The sequence below is a fragment of the Pinus tabuliformis genome, chromosome J, assembly GCF_031772625.1.
Source record: "Pinus tabuliformis cultivar Carrire ecotype Pingquan chromosome J, CPIR1, whole genome shotgun sequence".
Taxonomy (NCBI): Eukaryota; Viridiplantae; Streptophyta; class Pinopsida; order Pinales; family Pinaceae; genus Pinus; species Pinus tabuliformis.
In genome coordinates this window covers 1,292,908,583-1,292,930,806 of record NC_142295.1, presented here as the reverse complement: position 1 = coordinate 1,292,930,806, position 22,224 = coordinate 1,292,908,583, and the positions used below count along the sequence as shown (strand labels likewise).

Here is a 22,224-nt window from a genome sequence, read left to right as displayed (position 1 = left end):
AGATTTTAAATAGATCATGAGATATTAAAATAATTAATATTTTTAATGGAGTCCCTAAGTCTAAACTTAGGGAAAATAAAATATTAATGTGTATTAATATGAATCTATGTTAGAATGGTCCAAAAGACATGGATCAAGCCAGATCTAATCTTAGCCATTGATTAGGGACTTAATCTCGGCCGTTGAGATGTCAACAGGAAAAGTATAAGAGGAGGCTTGAGGGTCACTTGGAGAGTACACCAGATGATCAGTCATTCTATTCTCTAGAGCAGGGTTTGCTAAGAGAGATAGAATCAGTGATTGGGAGAGCAGCTGAGGGGCATTGAGTACAGAGAAATAGAGAAGGTAGAGATTGTGTCGGGAGAGCAGTGCAACAGCCAAGGAGGGTGACGCAGAGCCAGCAAGGGCTCACGCAGGGCCACGCAGAGCACAAAAGGGGCCAGCGCAGCTGACAAAGAGGCTCCTAGAGCTGATGCAGGGCCTCTTGGGGCTGACGCAGGCCAAGAAAGGCTGACGCGGGGCCAGCATGAGACAGAGAGGGGCTGACGCAGTCCAGTTTGGGCAGACACTGGGGTTGCAGAGCAGTTTTGTGTTGAGGAGTTGCCGAAAGGATTTTCCGGGGTTTTAGCCAGGAGATTTCTCTCAAACTGTGAGGAATAGCTGCTAAGGAAATTCTCTGCTGGGTAGACTAGTTTCGGCACGCAGATTGTACTCTGATATTGCTTAATAAGAAAACCCTCAGATAGCTGCACCGGTTTTCCTGCATTGGTTTTTCCAAGGACATTAGTCCAAAAATAATGGTGTCATATGGCGTGTTTGTTTCTGTTTCTTTTAGTTGTTAATTTGTAATATGTTGAGCATGCACTAGTGTTTATTTTCAGTATTTACTTTGTAAATAACTTGTTAAAGAAAATAACAAGTAGGTATCAATAAATCAGATAAAGTGCATGGAGGGTTTCTAACTAAGTAAAATTAGAAACTTCAACATGGTATCAGAGGGTGATTACAGATCACAGGAGGACTAAGAGACATCAGCCGAGTGGAGCAGTAGCAGCAGAAAACAACTGTCCCGAGGTGACAGAAGCTGTTTCTAGCAGAGCAAAAGCCAGGAAGTGTGACGCAGAGCTAGCCAGAGCCACGCAGAAGAAGCCAGGAGCTGCGCAGAGCCTCAGAGAGGCTAGCGTTGCTGACGCAGAGGACCAGAAGGCTGACACAGGGCATCCCAGGGCTGACGCAGACCCATCTGGGGTGACGCAGAGCCAGTGTGAGGCAGAGGGGTTGACACAGTTCACAGAGAGGCAGTTGCTGGAGTCTAGAAGGCTGTAGAGATATTGCAGAGTGGATCTGGTGCGATACCGTAGTCAGAACAATACCTGACAGAGCAGGGCCAGAGGAGTTGTTACCGAGGGTTTCTAGCCGAGGAACCTGGATCAACAGTGCAGTTCCAAAAGACGATCAGAGTAGGGGGCATCTCAACAAGCGGCAGAAGGATTTCCAGGAGGAAAATCAGGACTCAGAGGGAGTCCAGAAGAGAACTTCCAGACAGGAAGTAGAGACTCAGAGGAGTCGAACAGAGAACTTCTAGGAGGGAAGTAGAGGAGCGTCATGGCACTACACGAGGTAAGAGACAAGGATAGACTGGACGGAGCATCGAACTTCCCAGTCTGGAAGGCCAGAATTTTATCAATGCTTGACAGGAATCGTGTCAAGAACTTCACCTTAAAGGTTATAGCTATCCCAATCGACCCCAATGATAACGACAAGTACAAAGAGGCGATGGCGAGGGCCAAGTGCATTATCCTTGACGGGGTCAAGGATCATGTGGTACCACATATAGCCGAGAAGGAAACGACAGTTGAGATGTGGGAGGCTCTCAAGAACCTGTACCAGCATACTTCTGTGCAGAGAAGAATGTTGCTCGAGAACCAGATGAGGTCGTATCAGATGAAGAAGGGTCAATCGATTGACACCTTCCTTGGAGGACTGAATGAGATCTGAGACCAGTTGACTGCTATAGGAGCGACACCGGATCAGGAGCTTATGGTGAGGACAACCCTAAATGCTGTCTTAGAAGATTGGGAAGTGTTTGTCCAGAGTATCCTGGGCAGAGGGACTCTCCTACCTTGGGACGAGATGTGGGTAGCTCTTTGCCAGGAGGAGATCAGACGACAGTCGAAGACAGATAGCAGAAGCAAAGGGATCAAGGTCAAGCAGGAGGAGGAGGATGTGGCCCTAGCATTTGAGGGAAAGCAGGAGAAGCGGAAGGAGAAAGATCTCTCCAAGATCAAGTGCTTCCACTGTGGGGAGATGGGTCATTATGCGACCCATTGCCCAAGGAAGAAGAGTAAGGGAGAGTCTTTCGAGACTAAGGCAGTGCTAGCACGGGCAGAGAAGGAAGTTTTGACAGACGATGGTTGTGCCATGAATGCACATGCACCACTTGAGCGGAAGTGGGGAGACATCAAAGCTATAGTCAGGCGGACTATAGGCGATGAGGGGCAGGATCCTTGAGGTACCTAGCCTCTTGGATTAGACCTTGCTACGGGAGACCCGACAAGGAGTAGCAGGACTGGTTGGGTGGGCAGAGACGGATGCGGATGGAGCAGCAGAGAGAGCTACAGTGCAGGAGTCCCTAGACAGTGCAGAGCTAGCAAGTTGCAGCAGTGCGAAGGCACAAGAGTGTTGCACTAGTGCAGGAAGGCACAGAGAGGTGTGCAACGGTGTGAGATGCAGGGAGTTGTTGCAGCAACGCAGAGGTCAGAGATAGGGAGCACTTGTCAGCGGCAGAGGGAGCTTCAACATTAGTAGGTGTCTCTAGCCTAACAGGGAGGTTAGTTGGGAGATCAGTTACTTACTTCTCAGTAACTGAGTTGCAGTGCAATAGTGGGTAGCACGATGCAGCTTAGTGAGAGGAGGTGTAGTGCGGATGCAGTGCTGGGAGAAAGGACCAGCAGCAGCACGGATGCAGAGGGAGCTGTCATACAGATGCAACAGTGGCAGTGGCAGAACCATGGGCAACAATACAGGATGCAGCAGTGCAGAGGATGTTGGGCAAGAAGGCCTAGCATCAGCATAGGTACCGATGCTGGATGATCAGAGTAATACTCAGTGAGAAGTATTGCTAGAGCACAGTCCTCGCTAAGAGGGAGTGTTGATTTGGGGTAGCATCGGATGTGCTCTAGCCACGAAATTTGGTGGAGAGGTTGGGGCACATGAGATCTCCAATACCCAGAAAGGGTTTGGGCAGATTCTAAACAGATCAGAAGATATTAAAATAATTAATATTTTTAATGGAGTCCTTAAGTCTAAACTTAGGGAAAATAAAATATTAATGTGTATTAATATAAAACTGTGTTAGAATGGTCCGAAAGTCATGGATCAAGCCATATCTAATCTTAGCCGTTGATTAGCAACTTAATCTCGGTCGTTGATTTGTCAATGAGAAAGAGTATAAGAGGAAGCTTGAGGGTCACTTGGAGAGTACACCAGATGATTAGTCATTCTTTTCTCTAGAGTGGGGTTTGTTAAGAGAGATAGAATCAGTGATCGGGAGAGCAGCTGAGGGGAATTGAGTACAAAGAAATAGAGAAGGCAGAGATTATGCTGGGAGAGCAACGCAACAGCCAAGGAGGGTGACGCAGAGCTAGCAAGGGCTCACGCAAGGCCACGCAGAGGCAGCCAAGTGTTGCACAGAGCACCAGAGGGGCTAGCGCAGCTGACGCAGAGGCTCCTAGAGCTGACGCAGGGCCTCCTGGGGCTGACGCAGGCCAAGAAAGGCTGACGCAGGGCCAGTGTGAGATAGAGAGGGGTTGACACAGTCCAGTTTGGGCAGACACTGGGGTTGCAAAGCAGTTTTGTGCTGAGGAGCTGCCAGAAGGATTTTCCGGGGTTTCATCCAGGAGATTTCTCTCAAACTGTGAGGTATAGCTGCTAAGGAAAGTCTCTGTTGGGTAGACTAGTTTCGACACTCAGATTGTACTCTGATATTGCTTAATAAGAAAACCCTTGGATAGCTGCATCGGTTTTCCGGCGTTGGGTTTTTTCGAGGACATTAGTCCAAAAATATGGCATGTTTGTTTCCATTTCTTTTAGTTGCTGATCTGTAATATGTTGAGCATGCACTAGTGTTTATTTTCATTATTTACTTTGTAAATATCTTGTTAAAGAATATAACGAGTAGGTAGGAATAAATCAGATAAAGTGCATGGAGGGTTTCTAACTAAGTAAAATTAGAAACTTCAACACTCCTCGCACGTGTGACTGTAATAGGCTTTAGGATAGTCCTATTAACTTCACTTTTCTTCCTTGTTTCTTCGCTTGAGTGGGAGGCCTTTTAGGCCTATGTTTCTAGCCCAAATGATGAGATATGTTGACTATGAGTTGTTGTTGTTATGAACGCAGGAAGACCCTTCTATTCTCGCATGTGTGGCTGCGTTTTACCCTAGAAACAATCCTTAACCCTCGGTGATGACTTCTCCTTCTTCGCTGCACTAGAGGCTCCTTAAACTTGTGTTTTCTTCTCTCCTTTTCGGTCTTCTACCTTCGCTGATTTCAGAGGTGAGTGAGCTTGACGTTGGAGGAGTGGAAAACCTCTATATATAGAGGTTTGTCCCTCATTTAGGCCGACTTGAAGATTGCAGGCTGACTTGTTCTATTTATTTCAGATTGCTTCTTTTGATGGTGCATGGAGGAGACTTGACTTTGTGAAAATTCCTACACTCGAAGGAGCCCCTACTGCAGCAAATCTGAATCTACTTCACCTACTTGATTTTTAAATTACATTTATCAAGTTATTCCTCTGAATACTGAGGCAAATTACTTCTGCAACCTACTCTAATTAAATATTTGATCTCATGAAATAGAAACTAGAGCAAAGAACAAGATACATAGGACACTTAGTTTTGAACACAGTAGTGCCCAGGAAAACCCAATGCGGGATAACTGGTGCAGCAGTTCTGAGGGTTTATTAATATGGATCTTAGTCATGTGGGATCTCCTTTATTGACCATTTGGTTCTAGGGTGGTACTACTTAGGAAACCCTGACTTTGGGTGTGTGGTCCTGCTCCTTTACCCACACATATGACTCCCTTTCCATTCACTATACCTCCATTCATCTTTCCTCCCATCTTGGGTCCACATTCCCATTCTGGGTCCACATAGGGCTAGCCTCCCTATCCACTTGCCCCACCTTGGGTCAGGCCTAGAATGATGCCCCAGAGGTTGAAGCAATTAAAAGAAAAAGTGAAAATCCTAATTGGCCACATTTAATAGGAAATTGTACCACAAAATGCAAAAGATGGCCTGGACAAAATAATTAGCACGTGGGCAAAAGCCATTGCATGAGCTCTACCCTAATCCATGGCCATCACCCTGGTTCCATAGGCCCTATATGAGCCTCCTCTATCATTCAGGAACCCATGATTGTCCCAACCCCTAGAGGGAAATGACCTGCCCTACCTAAAAGTGGGTAATCATTGCTATATCTTACAAATCATGCTCTTGTTCTTTGAGCCCCGAGCAGTTAATTAAAGAAAATTCATAAAAGGCAAAAGGTATATAAAGAAGGGTGGGGAAATCAAGGTCAGGGCACCTCATGTACCATGATTCCTCCCTCCTATACATTACATACCCAGGTGTGGGCTTCCCCTTATCAAGCTACCCTTATGGCCCACTATGTGGCCTAAGATTGCCCCTTTCATTCCCTCTTCCATCTCACTTATTTGTCACTTGCCACCCCCATTAGAGGGATGTACCTTGGACATACTATCCCCTTTAAGGGTTGAAGCCAACTAATAAGGTACTTGGCTAACCCCCTTTGGAGCTTCGAGACACTAGCACATGCCAAAGCCCACTACGGAAGGGCATGCCATTATGAAGTGCCCTCGTTGGTCTCCATGATTTGTAAGCTCTTTTACCGATTATTTTAATGACTGGTTGTATTGGAAGCCTAGAGGAAGCATTGGATCTTATGCATGATTACAAGTGGTTTCCATTTGGGTTTGGTCTCCCTATATGGGATCTTAACCCCAGAGGTTCACATTGGCACCATTGGGTAGGGTGTGCATAGAGAGCCATTGGCCTCCACAATAGAAGACAACACTCCGCGGATCTTCATGGATGCTCAGAGATTACTAGTGATCCACTTTTGTAATGATGATGATATGCTTGGTACATTATGCCCAGTAGGCCCCACAGGAGCCCCACACTCTTGACAGGTGTCCCAAGTCTTATACAATGTCATGGAAACATTCATTCCACCACTTGGACCCTTCCAAATGATCTCCGATTCATATGGAGACCCATGGGGTCATTTATGTGCCCTCATACCCATTGGGAGCAGCACATGTCTATTACTTGTCCATCATATTTCGAGGAATTTATTCCTCAATATGGCACTTTAGGATATTATTGAGCCTTTGGAGGGCCCTACAATATGCACATATTATTATTTGGTCCCTTGTGAGGTTTATTTTTTACACTTATGAGCTAGTTTGGTGGGCTTGTCACCAATAGGGGTTTTATTTGCACATTATTTTATCATTGGGGGCTAATGTAGGCCCATAGGCTAATTCAAACTCCTTAGGAGGCTATATATTGATGTTAGATACATTCATTTGGATCATCACTTGAATTGGGGTCTCTCTAATCATAGAGAAATTCACACATTTTCCTTGGTGGACATTTTTTGGAGATGGATGAATTTTGATGTATGGATTTGGGCTATTTCTTGTCTTGGAGCTTTATTGTGCAAACAAAATGCTGGTTGGATATACTCTATAACGTTGTAAGTGACTTTTATTGCTATTATTCTTGTTGCTGCATACTGCTAAAATTAGGGCTAGTTGCTGCATTATTGAAATGTGGAATTGAGCATGTTTTAGCTATTTTAATGTATGGGCCAATGTTATATGAATGGAATGTCCTAGAGATTATTTATCTCGAGAAGCTTGCATCATTTTCTTTGAAGTATAAATGCTCGACAATCACTTTTCTTTTCTTTCTCTCAACATTGGATGAAGTTGACTTTCCGAGCCTCCTTGATCAAGAAAAAAAGTTCTTACTCATCATTATCCTTGAATCCATATCCCCAAGTGAAATAGGCACTGATCCCTCAAAAAGGGTGATCATTTTAACCTTCTTTTTACCATTTTCCCCTTTTTCCCAAAGTCTAGCCTCATTAGGTCACCTAGGGCATCAATTTCCTGGGAATTAACCTGAGGAAAGACTTCGATCTCCTATAGGCTACTACGCTGGTGGGTCCCCTCTCCCTCCTCCAAATTTGAGTCAATTCTAATGGAGGAATTTGAAGCCCTAGCTCTAGGATTGAATTGTGCCAAGGCATCCCCAAGGCTAGATCTCAATAGGATCAATTCAACCTTTTGAAGCAAATATTCTTGTTTGGTCCTTCCCCTCACCTTGTCCAGGATAGGAACATCATTGGTTGCTACATTCCATCCCCGAACTTGGGTTGGGTCCACTTGGCCCCATGTGGTCCCACTTCTCAATAAAGATAATTTGTCAAGGACCATTTGGGAATCCAATATTCCCAAGGATTATAGGGATTGAGAAACTTGTTTATAAGCCTATCCTTTCTCCCTCAACCCTCCAATCCTCACCCCTTATCCCTAGTGGACCAAGTCCCTTGCTTAAAGAGCAAGCAAGCTCCATTCTTCACTCCATCCTTAGGAAAGGGTTTTCAGGGTCACTTCTCACCTATACATTGACATATACTTTACAAGTGATCCCTACACTACCGGATTCCTCCCATCGATGAAAGTCCGTAAAGAGCAGGGAGACTTCACTGTCCTGACAGTGGGATAAGCTTCCGCCGCTGCCCTTAACCTAGAAGTTGCCCTCTTAGGAACCCCTTTAGGTTCCTTGCTGGTTTGAGTGGTAACAGGTCTGACTCAGACTCAGCTCGGAACAGGCCTTAGACTTGGCATTAGAGAACCAAAATTTTCTACAGAGATAGACCTCAGACAGGCCGAAATTAGCCTCAGGAGGGGGCTGGAAATTTCCAGAAATGAGCCACAGACAAACCTCACAAATTGCTTCTGAATTAGCTGTTAAAACCCTATCCTGTCCAACAAAACACCATAGAAAAGATAAAAGCAATAAGTCCAAAACACCCTCAAAACTCAGCCCTGCTCTAGATGATCAATATTTCCCATGGCCTCAAACAAATCGGAGCGAATTACACGAGGTAAAGCAAGTGAAAATCATGATCTTGGAGGGCAATCAAGTGCCTTATAAATATGTTAAAATTGGCAACTAGGGCCAAACTCCATGTGGGTCATCTTATTTATGGCAACTGATATTTTTCTTGCATCCCTCTCATCAAGAGGTGTAGAATTGATCTAAAGATCATCCGATTTCGATAAGTATTCATGGAGTTATGAATTTATTTGTGTTATAAGACAACACGTGCTCCATGTTTTAGTATAAAAAGAGGTGAGTTGATAGTCATTTCTACACACGCTTCACTCTTGATTTCTCTCCACTTGTTTTGGGTTTTAGTGGAAGGGAAATCTAAGAGAGGAAGCCCTAAAACGCAGAAGGTAAGGAGCCCTATTATGAAGCCCTAGACGTAGCCCTAAGGAGGATGCCCTAACGCAGTCCTAAGGAGGATGCCCTAACGTAGTCCTAGGGAGGATGATCTAGTAGCAATTTGTTGGAATTTCTAAGTCTAACTGTTAGAAACCCTTCATGTACTTTATTGATTTATTCCTACCTACTTGTTCTGTTAATTAACAAGTTATTTACCATGTAAATACTGGAAATAAATACAAGTACATGCTCAACACATTACAGATCATCAACTGAAGGAAACAAAACAGGCACACAAGTGACACCGTTGTTTTTGGACCAATGTCCTCGGAAAAACCCAATGCGGGAAAACCGGTGCAACTATCTGAGGTTTTGATTATTATGTAGTTTTTGAATTCAATATGGGTGCCAAAACCGGCTCACTCAACAGAGAATAATCTCGGCAGTAGTACCTCTCAGTCGAAGATAGATATTTCGGTTGAAACCTCAGATAATCACTCCGGCAGCTTCACAGCGCCAATCTGCCCCACGAAACCCCAACGTTAGCCTCTAGGGACAGTGTCAGCGCTTCTTGGCCCAACATCAACCCAATAACCCCTGCATCAACCTCTGGAGGCACTATGTCAGCCTCTAGAGCCTCTGAGTCACCCACGCTGGCTCTCGGAGGCACTGCGCAGCTCTTGGCTGCCCCTCCGTGGGCCCTAGCTGGCTCTGCGTCCCTCTCTCTCGGCTTCTGCGCTGATTCTCCCGGTACCCTCTCTGCCTCTCTGCTTCTGTATTCACTGCCCCTCGTTGCTGATCGCTGATTCTATCTCTCTTAGCAGAACCACGCTATAGAGAATAGAATCACTGATCACTCTCGTGTGTTCTCCAACTGACCCTCAAGCCTCTTCTTATACTTTTCTCATTTGTCCTTCAACAGCTGAGATTAAATCTCTAATCAAAGGCTAAGATTAGATTTGGCTTGATCCATGAATTTTGGAAACTTCTAAACCAATTTATATCAATACCCATTGATATTTTATTTTTCCTAAGTTTAGACTTAGGAACTCCATTAAAAATATTAATTATTTTAATATCTCCCAAACCAGTTAGAATCTGCCCAAACCATTTCTGGGTCTTGGAGATCTCATGTGCTTTAGCCTCTCCACCAATTTTCATGGCTAGAGCACATCCGATGCTACCCCAAATCAACACTCCCTCTTAGCGAGGATTGTGCTCTAGTAATACTCCACACTGAGTATTACCTTGATTATCCAACACCGGTCTCTGTGTTGATGCTAGGCCTCCCTTCCCAACATCCTCTGCACTGCTGCATCTTGTACTGTTGCCCATGGCCCTGCCACTGCCACTGCTGCATCCGTACGATAACTCCCTCTGCATCCGTGCTGCTGCTGGTCCATACTCCCAGCACTGCATCTGCACTACATCCCCTCTCATCATGCTGCATCGTGCTACTGCATACTGCTACTGCACTGCAACTCAGTTACTGAGAAGTAAGTAACTGATCCACCCAACTTCTAACATCCCTGTCAGGCTAGAAACACTCCTGATGCTGAAGCTTCCTTTGCCACTACCAAGTGCTCCCTCTACTGACCTCTGCGCTGTTGCAACAACTCCCTGCATCTCGCACCATTGCACACCTCTTTGTGCCATCCTGCACTGGTGCAACACTCCCGTGCCTCTCGCATTGTTGCAACCTGCTAGCCTCGCGTTGCCTGGGGACTCTTGCATTATAGCACTCTGCCGCTTCATCCGCATCCGTCTCTACTGACATCCGCCAGTCCTGCTACTCCTCTTCGGGGCTCCTGTAGCAAGGTATAATCCAAGAGGTTGGGTACCTCAAGGATCTTGCCCCTCATTGCCTGTAGTTCTCCTGACTACAGTTCGATGTCTCCCCACTTCTTCTCAAGTGGCACATGAGCACTCATGGCACAATTGTCATCCTCCTTGACTTCTTTCTCTGCCTTCGTTGGCACTGCCTTCGAGTCAGAAGCCTCTCCCTTACTCTTCTTCCTTGGACAGTGGTTCCCAAAATGACCCAGTTCCCCACAATCGAAGCATTTGACCTTGGAGAGGTCCTTCTTCCATTTCTCCTGCTTTCCCTCAAATGCTAGGGCAGCATCCACCTCCTCCTCCTTCTTGATTCTGATCCCCTTGCCGTTGCTTTCCGCCTTGCTCAGCCTTCTGATCTCTTCTTGTTGGAGAGCCGCCCACATTTCCTCCCAATTTGGAAGGGTTTCCCTGCCTAATATGCTTTGGACAAACACCTCCCAGTCTTCAGAGACTGCGTTCAGGGCTGTTCTCACCATCAATTCTTGATCCAGTGTGGCCCCTATGGAAGTTAGTTGATCCCGGATCTCCTTCAATCGATCGAGGAAGGTGTCGATCTGTTCTCCCTTCTGCATCTGGTATGACCGCAGCTGATTTTCTAGTAACATCCTTCTCTGCACAGAAGTATGCTAGTACAATTTCTTTAGGGCCTCCCACATCTCATTTGCCGTGTCCTTTTCGGCAATATGTGGTACTACATGGTCCTTGACCCCGTCAAGAATGATGCTCTTGGCCCTCACCATTGCCTCCTCGTACTTGTCGTTATCAACTGGGTCAACTGGGATTGCTATCGTCCTCAAGGCGAAGTGCTTGACACGATTCCTGTCTAGAACAGATAAGATTCTGGCCTTCCAGACTATGAAGTTTGAGGCTCCATCTAGTCTATCCTGGTCTCTTACCCCGTTCATTGCCATCTCGCTGCTCCTCTACTTCCCTCCTGGAATTTCTTGGTGTGACTCCCTCTGAGCCTCGATTTCCCTCCTGGAAACCCTTCTGCCAATGTCGAGATGCCCCCACTCCGATCGTTAGTGCAGTTGCACCACTGATCCGGATTTCTCGGCTAGAAATCCTCGGTAGCAACTCCCTCCTCCTTGGCCTTGCCCTGTTAGGTACTATTTTGACTACAGTACCCCACGAGCTCCACTCTGCGACTTATCCACAACCTCCTAAGCCCCAACAAACTAAAGGTTAGAGCTTCTAGGCTTTGCGCAATCCCAACACCATCGAAATCTGCACCTCCTGGCCACGGGCGTCGATCCTTCCTGACTGAGAAAGATGATCGGGCATTGTGTAGGTCGAGTCTTCTCCTCTCTGCCACTGCACTAATCCTCTTCCCGGCTCAACCTTGATGACGCAGGCATTGTGTCACCCCTTCCTTGCTGCTTCTCTACTAGGAACAACTTCTATCACTTGGGACAACTGTTTTCTGCTGCTGCTACTCTGCTCGGCTGATGTCCTCAGTTCTCTTGTGGTCTACAACCACGCTTTGATACCATGTTGGAATTTCTAAGTCTAATTGTTAGAAACCCTTCATGTACTTTACTGATTTATTCCTACCTACTTGTTCTGTTAATTAACAAGTTATTTACCATGTAAATACTGAAAATAAATACAAGTACATGCTCAACACATTACAGATCATCAACTGAAGGAAGCAAAACAAGCACACAAGTGACACCGTTGTTTTTGGACCAATGTCCTCGGATAAACCCAGTGGGGAACACTGGTGCAGCGATTTGAGGGTTTTATTATTATGCAGTTTCTGAATACAATCTGGGTGCCAAAACCGGCTCACCCAACAGAGAATAATCTCGGCAGTAGTACCTCTCAGTCAAAGACAGATATTCTGGCTGAAACACCGGATAATCACTCCGATAGCTTCACAGCTCCAATCTACCCCACGAAACCTCAGCGTCAGCCTCTAGGGACAACGTCAGCCCAATAACTCCTGCGTCAACCTCTGGAGGCACTGCGTCAGCCTCTAGAGCCTCTGCGTCACCCATGCTGGCTCTATGAGGCACTGTGTGGCTCCTGGCTGCCCCTGCGTGGGCCCTAGCTGACTCCGCGTGGCCTCTAGCTGGCTCTACATCCCTCTTTCCTGGCTTCTGCGCTGATTCTCCCGGTACCCTCTCTGCCTCTCTGCTTCTGTATTCACTGCCCTTCGCTGTTGATCACTGATTCTATCTCTCTTAGCAAAACCCCTCTCTAGAGAATAGAATGACTGATCACTTTGGTGTGTTCTCCAACTAACCCTCAAGCCTCTTGTTATACTTTTCTCATTGGTCCTTCAATGACCAAGATTAAATCTCTAATCAAGGGCTAAGATTAGATTTGGCTTGATCCATGACTTTTGGAACCTTCTAACCCAGTTTTATATTAGTACCCGTTAATATTTTATTTTTCATAAGTTTAGACTTAGGAACTCCATTAAAAATATTAATTATTTTAATATCTCCAAAACCGGTTAGAATCTGCCCAAATCATTTCTAGGTCTTAGAGATCTCATGTGCTTTAGCCTCTCCACCAATTTTCATGGCTAGAGCACATCCGATGCTACCCCAAATCAACACAATTCAAGGGAGGAGACCCTACTTCTATACATTGCCTAAAGGAACCTAGCCGCAGTCCTAGGATGGAGAAATCACACGATGGGGGAGGCCCTACTCTCTCAGATCTAATTTTCCCTAACCACAGGTTTGTTCAAGCCCTAACCGCAGGTCTATTGAGGTGTCTTGGGTGCAAGAAAGGGTAGCAAGAAGAGGCCAAGGCAGCAAGGGAGTTAAGGTCTGTTTCAGGGCTAACCGAGCTGCTGTTAGAGGACTAAGGAGCTGAGCTTGGAGGCCGAGTTGAAGAAGGGTGAACGCAGGACTGTTTGGGGCAGTGAAAAGGTAAGGGAAGTCTGTTTTGAGTGGGCTGTAGGTGACAGCGTGGGACTGTGGTAGGCCGCAGACCTAACCACTTCAAAACAGGGACAACATGGAGAGGTTTTGGGTCAGATTTGTGCCCAGAACAACAGCACGTATGTGGAGGACTCTTCCTTAGTAGGGCCACAAAGATTAAGAGCTATTTTGGTGGATGGTTAAGGGTTGTTGCAGCATGACCAGATGCCCTAACCAGTCACAGTATAAACAATAGTGAAAGCATACAATTGGGACAACAGTTATGGCATGGCACAATTGATGGGACAACAACAATACAATTGGGACAGCAGCTATGTCATGGCACAATTGGGATAGCAGCTGTGATGGGACAGCAACAATAGCCAATTGGGACAACAGTACAGTAAGCAAGATGCATGGGCAGCATGATAGCAATGACAGCATGATAGCAGCAATGCTACAATGATAGCATGATAGCAGCAATGTTACAATGATGGCATGGGACAACAATGTCACAATGTGACAACAGCGAAAACATGCTAACAATGGGACAGCAGCAAAGGCATGCTTACAATAAAACAGCGGTATGGTAAGCAAGGTGTAGTAAGCACATGGTGGCAAGCATGGTGCAGCAAGCACATGGGACAGTATGGCAAACATGGTGCAGCAATGGCACATGATGGTACATGATGCAGTACAACGATGGGTACAGTCATGATTGATGAAGCATGATGAGATGCAGCATAGTGATGATGGGTGCAGCACAGTGAGGTGCAACATGATGATGAGGAGCAGCACAACGATAGGTGCAGCATGGTGATGGAGTCACCTGGGAGAATCAGTTGAAGCAACATGTTTTCAACTCAGTTTAGCTACCTCATGTATCATCTACTTAGAGATGATCTATGCTCTTATTTAGATAAGTCAAAGTGTTGACTTCTATTGTAGATGTACTATCTCTCTCTCTCTGCTGAACTATTGAAGAACATATAAGAAGAATTGATCGAGGGTTTCCCCACATTGGGGTTTGTCCCTGGCTAGCGCCACATCTTGTGTCCTCTTGTCTTGGCTTGTCTTCTGTGATCTATGTTTATGTTCTATCTGCAATTTACTTTAATGCTGATGTGATTGCTATCTGGAAAAGATATTGAGCTAACTGTGAAAATTGAAATAAATTGCTCTAAGCATAGAACATACCTAAAATTAACAAAATACAAGACAAAGGGGCATGAAAGGGGAGCTGACTTGCCCTAAACATCCCTTAAATAATGAAGCCGACCTGACCTTTGAATAAAAGATTTAAATTCATAAATCCAAATTGTTGTAGGGCCGACCTTAACTCAACTTGAGAAACCAAATTCATGATGAATATCTTCACATTTGGAGGGCCGACTTGGAAAGCTCAACACCCACATAAATTATTCCAAATTTTCTTAAATATTAATCCAAAATTTGACTAATGATAAGGCTTCCTTTTATCATTCATTTGGTAACCATAAGCACACATTCGGGGCTTCATCTGTGAGAAGGAATACTTCTTCAACCGTGAGGAGTTATTCGGCATGACACCTACCATTGGAAACGTCATGACAAGTACTATCATCTTATGATGGTCTTGCTTGCAAATTCATTGAATTTTTCATTCAATTTCCTCATCAAATGCGGGGCATTGTGACCACACCACAAGGGTTTCTAAACTTTTGGGCTTCCTTCTCTTCTTTCCAGGGCTTCTTGTCTATTGTAGCTTCCAAGTAATTGAATCCACTGATGTATATTAGCAGTGTTCAAAGAGTGACGTTGGCATCAATAAGACCACCATTTAACAGATTCAGGTGACACATCAACTCCAAATTAGGCCAAAATCTAAAACAGCCAATGTTATTTTTTGGGGAAAAAATCAGTTCGACTGTCAGATCAAATTGATGACTCTGTATGAGGAGGATTATGAGTAAACACCATAATCAGTACTCTTTCTTCAGAGGTAGGTTCAGCATTCTAAATCAGATTATGATTAGTGTTGGTGTTAGTTTAGGATTGACAGCAACTAGTCTCCTGCTCTGCAGAATTTAAAAGGAAGGAAAGATTCTAGGTTCAGCCCTCATAACTATGCTTTTTTCAAGAGAAAACTATCCCATATCAGCAGGGTTTCACTCAGCACTTTTACAGTGCTGTATTAGGGTAAAAATAACACGGGAAGGAGACATGGCAGGCTTGGGTTGGTGTCAGCTTATTCTGGAAATGAGGAGGATTGTGGTTATTTGGCAGCTTAAAATCCTTGTTAACTGACCAAATCTAATTTGACCTGGATAACTCAGGTGAACTGAATTATTTCAGAAATTTCAAATTTTTTGGCCCAGTTAGACTGAACTTGTTAAGTAGGTAAATAGTGGATATTAATAAGCTGCAGTTAATAATGGTTTTCCTTGTGATATCTGGACACTATAAAAGGGGCATTCAATTCTCATTTAAATTCTCAAGTTTGCTCTTCATGATATTTTTATGTCTTTTGTTTTTAACAGGAGCAAACTTTGCTCTTGAATTGTTGATATTTCAGGAAGTTCAGTCATTACGCAAGAATTTAGGTTTTGATTCTTGAAGGGCTAAGTGGAATCTGGAGGTTGGCCGATGATAAAATTTGTAATGTTAAATGTCATATGGTTTGATTTCAGGCTGAGTTACGGATGCAAGGCATAAAAAAGGTTGCGGTGCACAATTTGTCGGTAGGTTGCTCTCTAAATATTCTAAATTCCTTAATTTGCTGCAAGTTAGATGGAATTATGCTAATGGATCCCAGATTTGTAATATTCTGTAACATGGCCAAACTAAGTCTGGATTCTGTAATGATTTCTTTAGATTTATCTGAATTTTTCATTTTGGAGTCATTCAATTTTATATTTCAGAAAATGTTTTCCCTTGTTGACTTCCTTGGGACGGGATTATACCTTTTCTGATTGTTGAGGTTGCAGCCTGGTATGGTAACAACTGATCTCCTAATGTCTGGAAGCGACACCAAGCAGGTGTGTAATTCATCACTGCATTCAAATGAAGGACCAGCACATTTTTTTAGTATTTAATTTTCTTTTGTATCCCTCTACTATGCTTGAAACTGGGAAGGTGGGGGGCTGATTGCAAAGTAATTCTATGTTTTTGTTCCAGGCAAAGTTCTTCATCAATGTTCTTGCGGAACCAGCAGACACGGTATGACCATTTCTCATAGTTATGATTTGTTTTTGCAGTTACTATTTAATACTTTAAATAATTCATTAGGATGTGATAGAAATGTGGGAAAGAGAAACATTGAAGTAAATTTTCACTTCATGGTGGTTTGATTCCATAAAGACAATTCTTTGCTAGTGTCTTATGATATTGTTATCCCCCAGAATGATCATGTTTTATGGAAAACTTCTGTCACATTTTCTTTGAGCAATTGAGGGTTGTTACATTCTCCAAAGGAAATTCTTTGCAAGTCTTTTATGATCTTGCTATTCCTAACTAGAATGGCATTTCTCCTTGTGAAAAGCAAGGTGGCCATGATCAAGTGGAATTAATGCTTCTTCTCCTTCATGCTTTGCTCCTAATGGTAGTTTGACTTTTGTGGTGCAAAGTAACAAGCAATTAAGAGAGGTTTTTCCTCAATTTCCTAAATTTGTAGACATAGGTCTTGGTTATTCTGAGGTTGATTGGTGAACTAAATTTAGCGCAAACAATTTCTTTCACGACCTTTACTACTTGTTCTACACTCAAATGTTTAATTCCCAAAAACTTCTTTTATTCTACAACCATCATTCTAATAATATGTAATATCCCACCCATAAATGTCACATTCTTACATATTGGATCAGAGCCAACTACGAAATTCCTTTTCTTGGTAATCAGATACTTGCAGTTAAGTCATTGAATCTGGATCCCTAAACTGTAGCCGTAATCTAACCCCTTTTTTCCCAAGGAAAAAGTTGAGTAATTTTGTTAGAGGTAAAAATTTACATGAGCTGAATACGATGACTGTATTTCAGGGAACCCTGATCGGTCAAGAGCTGATAGGACTGAGAGGTCTGTTCTTTTAAAAAACTGGCTGATTGTGAGAATCAGCAAGGCAATAAGAACCAAGCATTACAAAAAAGTATTACAGATCTGGGGATCATTAAGTCTCCAAAGTTGTATCATTTTATATGTTTGTCAAAAGAAGCGGAAAAGATCTGTATCTCTGATCTTCATACAAAAATTTAGAAATCCCATATTGTAGCATTAAAAAAATCTCCAGAATCTTGTAATAAATTTGTTCACTAATTGATCACTGAAATGGAGAAAAAATTAAAACCAGCACTTATGAAGATTTATTAATTTATTAAGTGGATAATTTTTTTTAAATGCCGGTTATTTTCATTCAGATTTTGAAAAACTTCAACATTTTTTAAAGGCATATTTTTTACACTTTAAATATTCTTATGTCCCAAGTGTGCACAAATTTTTTTAAATGTTGATTATTTAACCATTTTTCAAGTTGTGTTTTTCGTTCTAAGATGTTTGTTTTTAAAGGGTTTTCTAAACATGCATTTTTTGTTTTTCTTTGCAATGTTTAAAAAAAAATAATAACATTAATATTGAGGTTAGAATTTTTTACATATTTATATATTGTTAATTAATACTTCAATACAAATAAAATAATTGTCACTAAAAAATAATAATTTTAAACATTGGACAAAAAATACACATTTTGCATATAGATATAATTAAAAAAATACGTATTCAAGACTTTTTCACTAAAAATGACATATTAAATAAACAATTTTTATAAAAAAATTTAATAAAAAGAGTTGAAAAAATAGCAAATCTTATGAAATTTTTATGAATTTTATATTCAAAGATGATTAATTTAATTTTTCTTTCTTTCAAAAAATAGTTATTCAGATAAGATTTTAAGTAAAAATGTTAAAAAAATACATACAATTTAAAAAAACAATAAAAAAAAAACAAAATCCATTAAAATAAAAATTAGAAACATCAAAAATAAAAGATACAATTAAATTAAAAAAAACCATTGAAAATAAAAAAACATTAAAAATAATAAAAACATCAAAACAATTCTTAACAAAAAAAACAATTGAAAAAACATTAGTTTTTTTAAAAATAATAATTAAAAAAATTAAAAAAATAAGAAGAAAACATTAAAAAAAAATTAAAAATAAAAAAATTGACAACCCTCGGGCCCTGGGCGGGCGAGGGTCGATTCCCAGAATTGACCCTCCCTCACCCCCGCGGGGGCTAGAGTGCGGGTGGGTAGGAAGCTGCACGAAGCGACCCTCGCTTGCCTAGGGCCCGTGGGGGCTCGGGCGTGGGTGAGCGAGGGTCGATTCATGCAGGGCCTGGCCCGTCGGCCTTGGGTGTGGGCGGGCAGGGAGCAGCGTGCAGGGCCTGGCATGTCCAGGGCCCATGACTCTCTTTTTTTTATTTAATATTTTTAATTTTTTAAAAATGTTTTTTATTTCTTTTAATTGTTTTTATTATGTTCTTTTTAATGTTTTTTATTTTATTTGTTTTTATTTTTTTAATTCTTTTGATCTTTTTGGGTTAATTTTTTTTTCATAAGTTATGTTTTTTTGGGAAACATTTTCTTCTTTATATATATATATATATATATATATTTTTTTAATTTTTATCTTTTATAAGTCAATTTTGTTTTGTTTTGTTTTTTGTTTACATTTTTTATGTTCGATTTTTTTTTGTCTTTTTTATATTTGATTTTGTTTGTCATGTTTTTTAATTTCCTTATGTTTTAATATATATTTTTATTTACTTGTTATTATTATACGTGTTGCAAGGATGGTATTACACATTCATTTTTGCCTTTGACTGCATATTAGTTTGTCTTTGACCAAAATATTTGCCACCTATCCATAGTTTAACTTTGGGAATTCAAGTTTTGTTATTTATTATTATTATTATTATTATTTAAATTTATTTATTTGTAAGGTGATTGGTTGAGGTCTTATTATGGGTTGTTTAGTAACTTCTATTTCTATTAGTTACTATTTTGTTTTTGTTTTTGTTTTTATTTTCTTTTTATTCAACTTTTTCATTTTGATTTTTTTTTTTCATTTTTCTATTATTTCCATTTTTAGAAATTATAGTTTTCTCCATATTTTGAATTTAAGATGACTTTATTTTTTTTCACAAGTGGGAAAACCTATCATAACTCAGTTGTCAAACCAACAGTGAGGACAACCATCTCTAGTTGCTAACCGCAAATGCAAGTTGACTCATCACCGTTACTCAAGGAAACCACGCCCCCTGGAATAACCCGCTGGTGGTCCGTAAGGGGGAAAGGTTTCACTCCTGCCAGATGCCTCTGGGTCTTGGGCCATTAACCTGTTTCCTTATGTCCGAGGAAAACGAGATCTTAGCCAAGCAGAAGCAATGTTAGGGCATACTCCAGGCCTTGATGACTTACTATTATATATATATATATATATATATATATATATATATATATATATATTAAAGCATATATAAAATCAGTGTGGAAAAAGTTTGGAAATAATCGGGATTAAATCCCAAAATTGCGATTTTTCAGCAAAACAATTTAATTGGCCGATTTTTTGTAGACTTTTTTAGTCCTGAAAAAATCATTATTAAATCGTTTTATGCCCGATTTTATCGGGAGTCGACCCAAAAAGTCAGCCGTTCTCCCAAGCCACGGATAAAGAAGCCAAAAAGGTCGAAAATAATATGATTTGCTGTAATTTTTCTCCCATTCGGCACTGTGGAGATTCATAGTTGTTTGCCATTGCCCTAGAGGAGAATATTTGCTAGTTTTGTGGTGGGGATTTGGAGATTTGTCCACTGCTCAACGTGAGAGATTCAAAGTGCCGAATTGCTGTTGCCAGGTATGTATTTTAATTTCTCTCTTAGTTTTTTTTACACAAATGGCTTCTTAAATCTTTCTATAATTCTCTATAATTCTATTAGTTTGTTTATATCTTATTTTTGCCTAGAATTTTGAAAGGGAAACATTGTTTAGAATCTAGATTGAAGCAAAACTTCAACTTTCAAGAATAAAATGACAAAAATTCAAACCCTTGTTTACTGAATCTGAGTGTTTTCAAGTGACTGAGAAGAGGCATTTAAAATCTAAAATCAACTATTGCATTTGTGTTTGCTTCTTATGTGATGGGAAATTTTTAATTTGTTTCAATTTTTTTTTGTGCCCAAGTTTAAATTCAAGTTCAAAGTTTGAAACAAAATGGCAAGGCTTTTGGACGCTATGTGGGAATATGGTGAACCCGATACTATATCCGAATTTGGGGGGATCAATCAAATGTATTTGACTTGCAAGTTGTGTGGCAAGCATATGTCAGGAGGTATAAATAGATTAAAATTCCATTTGGGGCAAATTCCGGGGCAAAATGTTGACCTTTGCTTAAATACACTCCAAAAATCATCCGACGGGCCATTCAATCGTTGATGGATAAAGAGGAGGGGAATGACACCAGGGCAACATTAAAATCCCAACTTGTAGGGGCCTCAAACGTGGGGGGAATTGAGAGTGGCAGTGCTTCTTCAACATCACCTTCCTCACCCATATGTCCCAACCCCTCATCTATCTCATCTTTTTTTGTTCCTAGAACCACACCTGGTGCACAACTTGGCATCAAATCAACACTTAAAAAAAGGAAAAGGCAGAAGCTGACAGGTTGGTTAGTAAGTGTCTTTTATGGATTGATGTTCCTTTCAACATTGCCAAGACAAACCCATTCTACCAACCTATGTTTGATGCTGTTACTGTCGTCGGCCCGGGGTACAAAGCCCTCACCTTTGTAGAATTCAGAGGGCCTCTTCTTCAGGATGAAAAGACTGATTGCACTTCTAGAATGGAGGAGTTTAGGGCATCATGGGAACAAACCGGATGCACAATCATGTCAAATGGTTGGATTGACCAGAAGAGTAGGACCCTTCTTGTTAAGTTATGGTATGTTCTATGCTTATAACAGTTTACTTCTTTTTATTATTATATTCCACCGATTAGCAATCACATGTACATAAAGTAAAGTGCAGATAGAACATTAAACGATCGACAGAAAACAAGCCAAGACAAGAGACACAAGATGTGGCGGCTAGCCAGGGACAAACCCCACAATGTGTGGGGAAACCCTTTGATCAAATCTTCTTTTATCTTCAATAATTTAGCAGAGAGAAATAATACAATAAATCTGATTCATATCAGCAGTAGCAAACCCTAGATCAGCAACATCAGCATTAGCAGCTTCATTATCAAACTAGGGCAGACCATATCTCACAAACCGACCGTCGGATTGACTTCATTCCACCACCAAAAGTTTCAGCTTTCAGAGGAGGTTCAGATGAACCTACAACACAGTTCAAATGAGGAGATATTCTAGGCCACGCAGGTCAATCTTTACTTCTGCAGTTGCAGCTTCAGTTTCAACAGTTTCCGGCTTCAAACTAGGGCAGTCGATATCTTGCAAACCGTTCATCGGATTGACTTCATTCCACCACCAAAAGTTGCGGCTTTTCGAGGAGGTTCAGATGAACCTACAGCGCAGTTCCAAAGAGGAGATCTTCTAGGCCACAGAAGTCAATCTTTACTTCTGCAGTTGCAGCTTCAGTTTCAGCAGTTTCCGGCTTCAAACTAGGGCAGTCGATATCTTGCAAACCGTTCATCGGATTGACTTCATTCCACCACCAAAAGTTGCGGCTTTCCGAGGAGGTTCAGATGAACCTACAACGCAGTTCAGATGAGGAGATCTTCTAGGCCACGCAAGTCAATCTTTACTTCTGCAGTTGCAGCTTCAAATTCAACAGCTTTCGGCTTCACATGTGTGAGAGAGAGAGACCCATTTCAGCGCAGTAGAGAAGAGACTCATATCTGCGCAGTAGAGAGAGAGAGATGTGATGAGATGAGTGAGTCCAAATGAGGAAAAGTCCTCTTATATTTATACACAACGT

General features: G+C 41.8%; 1 protein-coding gene across 2 annotated transcripts in view; it reads left to right on the top strand.

Moving 5' to 3' along the window:
- LOC149232017 (chlorophyll(ide) b reductase NOL, chloroplastic-like) overlaps positions 1-22,224 on the top strand; it is a 345,384-nt gene that overhangs the window by 244,356 nt on the left and 78,804 nt on the right. For both annotated transcript variants that reach the window (XM_089376419.1, XM_089376417.1), the window contains exons 9-11: positions 15,930-15,980; positions 16,227-16,277; positions 16,417-16,458. In XM_089376419.1, the coding sequence (XP_089232545.1) occupies positions 15,930-15,980; positions 16,227-16,277; positions 16,417-16,458 (144 nt within the window). The remainder of the gene's footprint in view (positions 1-15,929; positions 15,981-16,226; positions 16,278-16,416; positions 16,459-22,224) is intronic.